At 37.1% G+C, this 8,344-nt stretch overlaps 1 protein-coding gene across 1 annotated transcript in view; it reads right to left on the reverse strand.

The window, feature by feature from the left end:
- The window catches only part of def6c (DEF6 guanine nucleotide exchange factor c), an 11,388-nt gene extending 5,242 nt beyond the window's left edge, over window positions 1–6,146 (reverse strand). Inside the window, exons 1-7 of the mRNA XM_016534997.1 lie at window positions 5,969–6,146; window positions 4,165–4,305; window positions 3,584–3,766; window positions 2,281–2,508; window positions 1,886–2,032; window positions 1,686–1,794; window positions 1,385–1,602 (exon numbers count right to left, since the gene is read on the reverse strand). Coding sequence (XP_016390483.1) covers window positions 1,385–1,602; window positions 1,686–1,794; window positions 1,886–2,032; window positions 2,281–2,508; window positions 3,584–3,766; window positions 4,165–4,305; window positions 5,969–6,064 — 1,122 coding nt within the window. The 5' untranslated portion in view covers window positions 6,065–6,146. The remainder of the gene's footprint in view (window positions 1–1,384; window positions 1,603–1,685; window positions 1,795–1,885; window positions 2,033–2,280; window positions 2,509–3,583; window positions 3,767–4,164; window positions 4,306–5,968) is intronic.
- Between the last annotated feature and the right edge of the window lie 2,198 nt (window positions 6,147–8,344).

An 8,344-nucleotide genomic window follows, 5' to 3' on the forward strand; every position in this document is an offset into this window, starting at 1 on the left:
TTTTTTTAACCTTAAACCGCATAAACGCATTGCATTACACCAAATACACCAAATAATGTTCTTTTTAGCAACATCATATGACCCCTTTAACATCTACCACAGTTTTATCATAGGTTTAATGCAAAATGTTTTAATACAAGCATTTCAGTCAAATGTAATTTATGCAATATTTCAAAGCTTAGTTTAACCAAAGACTATAGAAAAGGGACTTTAGTTTAACCCACGGGAGAAAGTCAACCCGCTGCAACAGTTTAAAATCAGCCCAATTGCGTGGTAAAAATGCGCATTTGGCAACCCTGCATCCAACACAAGCTGCATCCAAAGTGATTTAAATGCTCCGCATATTGATGCGCGAAAATTATTATTCATTCAAAATTAGAATGTTTGCGGGAGCAGGCGGTGATGGTCAGAAATTGGTAGCGGGATTCAGAAAACAGTCCCGTGCCGGGCTTTAATACAAAAACGCACACAATGAATGGCAACTGTAGAAAGCAAAAGCCGAATCCCGGACATTTTGGGCGATTTAGAAATCCCAGCCAGACACATTTTTTAGGTTCAAAAAGAGGACATGTCCAGGGAAAAGAGGACGTATGGTCATCCTAGTTAAAATTCTTCAGTGGTCATGTAAAACAACACTCTTTTTACCCTGTCAAAAACAGCTCTGCTCACATCGACCTGTTTCGGTGCATGTCTCCCCTCTCTTCCATGAGGCGTGACGTCAAAAGACACATGAATATATCCCTATATGGCTCAGAGGTGGTCTTATTCAAATTTCTAGCTATCTACATAGAAACCAGTTGCAAACCGAAACAGCTCACTGGAAGACAGTTTCTGACTCAAACAGCCCATAACAAATTGGCAGCGTGTTTTCTTTTCAGGTTTCCGGAGCTGGCAGACACCCTAGAAACTAAATGCAAAAAAAAAAAAGCGAAAATTTAATCCGATATCCCCTTAAATACATCACAATGTCATGCAACTGCTTTATTCAAAGTGCTGTTTTCAGTCAATGAATTTGTCATAGTAATGCAAGTGCATGAATCTGTAAAAAAATGTGTTATAAGAAGCGGATGAAGTGTGGCAACACATTTTAATGAAACAGAATGCTGTAATTTTGACAAGGCTGCTTGTTTTCAAACTTTTTTACTGATTACTTTTTTAATGTAATGTTTTAATTAAAATACTTTCAGCCCGCTTAGAAGTTTGCTGAGGCCCCCTGGTTGAAAACCATTGCTATATTATATACTGCACATTTTAGGAAATGTAAGCAGATCAAAATTTGCATAATGTGCACAGTACACAAACTGTATGCTGTAGATACAGTAAGATTAATATGGTAGCATGCTATTTCGAACATTTCCCTTTTGCCCTGCTCCCCGTCAGTTACTTGAATGATGCTTTCGATGTGTTGCTCCAAGCTCTCCGTCTCCCCCTGCTTCTCTGGAGCAGAGTGCTGCGGCGCCTCAACTGCAATGGGTTCACTGTGGCTGCTCTGGTTGCTCTGGCTTCTTTGAAGGGTTTCTCTCTGCTTGCGTCTGCTCAATTTTAGCTCCTGATGGAGAGAGCTCTTCCCCTCGGCCCTCAATCTCAATGCTGTCTGCATGGCTATAAAACGAGTCATCATCGTTCAAGAAACTAGCACACTTTGACAAGAAAGTAGCAGTGTTATTTGTATGTACGGCCCTTACCTTGTACCCAGTCTACTCTCTGCTTCACGTTTGAAGCACTCATCTCGTAGGTCCTGACGGGAGTCTTCACACAGAACAGACAGCGTCGCCCTTCTTTATCGGGGAGATTCTGAGTGTAATGACGAGAAATGAGAACGTTATGAGGCCTAATGCATTGATGATTTTTATTTTACAGTGGAATACAGTTATTGCTGATGAACCTCCACCACACTGCTCTCCTCCAGCAGGATCTCTCCTTTCTTTTCCTTCAGGTCCTCGTTGACATAGTATGTCACACTACTGGGCTTCAAAACAAACCAGCGTTCCTGCCAGTTCCTGCGAACGTGCCCCTTCTTTAACAGGTAGCCCTGATGGATAAAGCAAATATGAAACAGATAGAATGGGACTAAAAACATTGTAAATGATTATGGCAATGACATGCCATCTCTTACACAATGCAGGACGGACTATTCTGTCAAGAATCAAACATTAGGCCGATGTTAAGTGTTAGTAATATGTTGAGTTGCAGATTATTTGTATTCATTTACTAGGATTCCCATGAGGTAACACATAATACAGCATCAACCTAGTGCGCTGCACGCAAAGCATCAGTCACCTTCTTGATAATGTTGTGGTACATCTCCATGAAAACATCGTCCACAGCGAGACTGAAGGCCTCCTTACTCTCAACATGCAAAAGCTGGCCAGCACTCAAATGCTCCAGGAACTCCCACACTGACATGCCGTCCTCAAGAGTAACATTCTGGGACAAAAGCTCCTCCAGTAACGTCCCATCCCACTCCAGGCTCATTGCACTGGAGATTTTCTTCAGCAGGTACTCTAACTAAATTAACAGAGGCAAAAGAGCATTCATTACTTTGGGTTGGCACATTAGCATCTGCAACATATGAGCTATTAAAGCAAGTGCATTGGTAAAATGTTTGAATCTAAAGTCTATTTTAAGATACTTATTGACGAATCTCACAAAAAAACTATTATTATTATTATTATCATCATTATGAAATTACCATTACTCCCACTAATAAAATAAAATAAAATACAATTGGGATATAGTGTGGGAGTAATAAATAAAACACAATTTAATTTAATAAACTGTATTTTATTTTGTTATTTTAGCAAAATAAAATATATTTTACATTTAAAATAAAATGAATTAAAATATAATGTATTTAAATTGTATCTTATTACTAAAGATAGGTTTAATTTTCTTTAAGGAAAAACATTTTATTTGTTAAAATATGACATATTTATATGACAAATATGTTTTTTATCATGAGATTCACCCATACAAAGTGAATTCAAAGAGTTTAATTTGTTATATGTCGAAGAAAACCAAATGGGGGTGAGATGAAAGAATACAGATGACAAAAAAACCAAGAAATGCAAGTTACAACATCTTAGATTTGGTTACTTGATTAAAAATGTTCTTTTGACAAGTGTTATCATCAGGAAATCAACCCACTTTCACTATATGAAGTTCCATTCCTCGTGTCACTTCCTTCCTTAAAACAAAAAAGCAACACCATACTGTAGCTTCAGACCACTTCAACTTTGTCTGAATAACCAACTTTTAGATTCTCACATTTACAGTCTTGCTTTAAGTGACAACTCTCACTTAAGCATCATAAAACGGCTTTGTTCACAAAATGAAGAACAGACTGAACTTATTAGTGTGGACTCTAACCAATAGTGTGGAAGTCTAACCAGCATTAGATGGTGTCCAGTCTCTGAATGCTTTAGTCTGATATTGTTTACCTTTATATACATATTTTTAGGAGATTTACATATTAACATTTTTTAATTTCAGCCAGAGTCTGGTTATATTGTATCATTTCAGCTATGCTTTTTTTGCGACTATGTCTTATCTCTGCATCTGCCCCTCTTTCTCTCTCACTCACCTCCGGCTGAATGATGACTAATGGGTAACGGTCTTCAGAGAGCAGGTTGAACAGACAGAAGAGTTTGAAGCAGTCTTTCTGTGAACACAGGCCCTGTTGAATGCTGGGTTTGCAGTTCTTCTTTGATGTCAACGTCCAGCACAGCTCATCAAAGGTTTCCTTACTGAACGTCCCCTCTGTGGCCTGTAAATGAACAAAACACTATCAACAGCCAAGAAAGCATTGCCTAACACTGTTTCAGTCTATGGCTTAGTGTGGAAAACAAAAGCAGAAATCTAAAAAAAATAATATATACTGTACTTTAAGGGAACGTTTGCATCCTTTTTGATGCTTAAAAGCTCAATTCATTGTAATTGCTTGGAAAAGAGCGACTAAAACATTCTTCTAACTTTCTCAGTTTGTGTTTCATGGCAGAAAGAAAGTCATATGGATTTGGAACGACATGAGAGTGAGTAAACCCTTGTGAAAAAGAAGTATGCTTAATTATATTGAATATGCACTTGTAGTGTACTTTAAATCTTAAAAGTATAACTGTACTTGCAGATAATATAATATTAAATGATGACAGAGAGTTACCAGACCTTTGCCAGGATGTATTTGTTGAGGTAGGGCATGTAGCCCTGGTTGGACACTGGCCCATTGTTATTGTCCTTAAAGTGCTCCTCTAACGCCACAGGATCATGAGGAATATTCAGCGCCGTATAGAGATTGTGCGAGAGAACCTAGTGGAGAAACACATATGTGTTATGTTTTATATCTTGGTAGCCGCAATGACAGATAATCAAGAACACACACACAAGAAGTCAGAAAGCAGCCTAGTGTGTTAGATAAAACTGAGCTACCAGTTATCTTAAAAGTGACCCCAAAAAGATGTACACACTTAAAAAAAATCAATAACAAAACAACAGACCAAATGGCATTTATATTGAAGACAGCATAAGCACATATTTAAAGCAAAATATTTTAGGAAAAAAGTTTGTAAATGACACGACAATTTGACTAATACTGTCAGTCAAAAACACGTTCTGGTCAAACATTCGTAGAACATATGCATATTCAATGTTAATTCGTGGTTACTATGCTAGGATATCTGTGTGAACTGGAGGGGAACTGACTTTATACAGTACATCCACTAAAAATCACCTAGAAACCTGTTAGGTATTGAAGTAATTGCAAAAATGGCAGAGAAAAGTGAAGTTAGCTCTTTGAAACGGCCTGACTTGCTGTCATTTAGTCACTCTTCAGCTGTGAAAAAGAAAGGGTTTAAAAGCCTTTTTAAAGGGACGTTGTGCTGATATCATGTGACATACAATCAGCAGAATGACTTTTTTATTATGTGCAATAATAGTTTTTACACACAAAAATTGCAATTGCAATTGCAAAAATGCTTTGTGTAAGATCTAACAAGTCCGGATGCATGTCTGTTCATGCTGAAATTTTAAGAAAAGGGCTCACCCGGGACATGTTTAAACATGAGAAAGACTGTCAAAGCTGTCCGCATACTGACTGTTCATTTAGTCACTCTTCAGCTGTGAAAAAGAAAGGGTTTAAAAGCCTTTTTAAAGGGACGTTGTGCTGATATCATGTGACATACAATCAGCAGAATGACTTTTTTATTATGTGCAATAATAGTTTTTACACACAAAAATTTGCAGGCAATTGCAAAAATGCTTTGTGTAAGATCGAACAAGTCCGGATGCATGTCTGTTCATGCTGAAATTTTAAGAAAAGGGCTCACCCGGGACATGTTTAAACATGAGAAAGACTGTCAAAGCTGTCCGCATACTGACTGTGTCTTTTGGTATTTATTTTCAAGCTCACCAACCAGTGATGCTATTAAATTCCCCCATCAATATCCATTAAAACAAATGGCACAAAGAAATAAGCTTTAAGACTATCTGAGATCATTTATTACTGCATCAGGGCGTGTGTGTACTCACCTAACCCTACTTTGGTGACAAATAACTACCAAAAGTGAGCTAAATCTGACACAATATTTCTTTATTTATTTTAATTATAGAAATGCTGTATTTTGTTTCTCTTAAGGGTTAGGGTGTGAGTCAGGGTTATGTTATAGTATTTTATAACTAGTCCAGTATGAAAACAATATATATCTATGGAATGTCCCCATTTAGATAACGTGTCAACGTGTGTGTATGTGTGTGCGTTTGATATGGCATGACTATTTGGACTTTTGCTCCTTTCTTTGCAACAGTATCAAACTCTTGATAATAAAACATCACATTTACCCATCAAGAATGTAGAAAACATTATTACACGGCACATATAAAATACAAAAGTAACCAATGTAGTGTCTAGAGTTAAAGAAAACGACACTTCACCACATTGAAACACGTCAAGTCAAAGATACACAGGTGGTCTGACCTTCAGTTGCGACTTGGACACTTTTCCGGACTGCTCTACATCCAGAGACGTGAACGCGTACCAGATGGACTTAAGCAGCTCGCTTTGTAGATCCATAACGCCAGTAATGACACATCCTGCTTACATTCTGAGACAGATACCGCTTTACATTGCGGAACTGAGACGCTGGCTGTGCCTAAAAACCTTGCGAGCTGCCTACCTAGGCAGCATTGTGGGTAACACAGGCGCATGCAACATGTTGCGCATTGTAAACGCGTTCCAAGCAGAGCTTTACCGCAGCCAGAAACGCGTCTATGATGCCCAAAATGCTGTCTAGGTAGGCAGTTCGTTATATTTTGAGACACAACCTGAGTACCGAATAAAACGCACCAGCTGGGAGGGGACAGTTAGTGCTGGTGAACTTAAACCCTCGTGTTAGAACGTGAGTAATGTGGAAGAATAAATAACGTCACGTTATTACGTGACAAGGTGTCATTTAGGCCTAAAGTACCACAATCAACAAAACTTCTCAATTCTTATTAAGTAGCCTTTTGTTTAGAAGGCAATGAAATTACAACTTCAATAAGCGTAATATGATTCTATTAATTGGTAATGGCTACAAATTGTGATAAAGATACAAAACATATAAATTATTGTACCTGAATGAGCAGTTCTGTGGAGGAAAGAACTGGAATATTTTATTCAAACGAAACAGCCATCACAGTAAAATGATGTAAGTAAAACTATGAAATTATTTAGGCTGTATTTTCTTTTTTTCTATAGCTTCATGAAAGTCAAAACAGAGTGATAAAATATGATATCTGCAGTTGCGTGTGTTTCAAAAACCTTTTATGACTCTTAACAACACTGCGCAATATCTTAGTATATTTGTAGACACAATTTTAATGACTTGTTTCAGTCGTGAATGATTCATGAATAATTCGTGATTCGTGAATAATTCAATGATCTGCTTGTGGCATAACTATGTAACTTTGCACAAGGATTGTATAATGATATTTTTTCTCTAAGAATACAAAATCTTGCAGAAAGAGTCACTTTTTTATTTTATTTTTTGCAGTGCATAGGGCAGCATGTGAATGAGGTTAACTAAGTGAGGTTAAGTGTTCTGTGGGTGTGAAAGTAATGAGAGGAAGCACTTCTATCTCTGGTCAAGGTTCACTCATGCAGCTCAGGTGGGAGTGAATCTGCTAGTACTGTATGTTTGTTCAGTCTTACAAAGCTACTTTAAAAAGTCAGAGAAACTGTACTCTGCAACATTGGCTTAGTCATCTTACTTTATAGATATTCAGATACTGTTCTTGACTCATGGTCATCTAACATGATAAAAGCAGCAAAAGTAAATTAAAAGACCACTAGAGGGAAAGTTTCCAAGTCCATCTAAAGAATAATATATGAAGCAAGTTATAAGTGCACCTCTGAGTTTTTCTTCCTCAAGACTATCTTGGCCAGTATATAAGAGGAAACTAACGTGTGAGAGACGTGTAAAAATAAAATTCCACATTATAGTCCAGAAGCTTCCTCCAAGTCTAAAGTTATAACATCAGGTGACATCAGATACAACAATCCTTGGACTATGATGTTATAATGCCAAATGTCACTTTCATATCACATACAGTTAACTGACTTTGACTAAATATTTCTTGCAGAGCTCTGATGCTCTGATATATAATGTAATATGAGCTGAGTTGGACTCCAGGTTCAGTATAAATTGCTAAATTGTTCAGCATAAATGTCAAATTCAAATCACATATTAACATTTTGCGCATCATAAACGCTTTACCGTAGATTTGAGGACTAGAAACCTTTCTGTGATGCCCAAAATGCTGTCTATAGGCAGCTTGTTAGATTTTGAGACGCAACCTGAATACTGAGTTAAATGCACCAGCTGGGAGGGGACAGTTACTGCTGGTGATCTTAAAACCTCAGTTTAGACCGCAAGTAATGTAGAAGAATAAATAATGCCAGTGTTATAACATCAGGTGGCGTTAGATAACAGTCCTTGAACTATAATGTTATAATGCCAAATGTCACATTCAAATCACATGCAGTTACCTGACTAATTATTTCTTTCAGAGCTCTGATATATAATATAATTTAATTCACAAACCCCAGACTGACAGCTGACCTAGTTGGACTCCAGGTTCAGTATAAGTTGCTAAGTTGTTCAGTATAAATGTCAAATGTCACTTTCAAATAATATACAATAAAGATTATAAGAACATCTTAAGGCAAGGAAAAAAAACAGCTTTAAGATCTGTGTATAGGTGATGATTATGTACACTTGTTATACATTATAGAATTATATTTTTATAATAATATTAATCTATTACATATGTGTGTGTGTATATACAGTATCTCACAGAAGTGACACCCCCC

Source organism: Sinocyclocheilus rhinocerous, unplaced genomic scaffold (assembly GCF_001515625.1).
Source record: "Sinocyclocheilus rhinocerous isolate Xijiao unplaced genomic scaffold, SAMN03320098_v1.1 scaffold153, whole genome shotgun sequence".
Classification (NCBI taxonomy): domain Eukaryota; kingdom Metazoa; phylum Chordata; class Actinopteri; order Cypriniformes; family Cyprinidae; genus Sinocyclocheilus; species Sinocyclocheilus rhinocerous.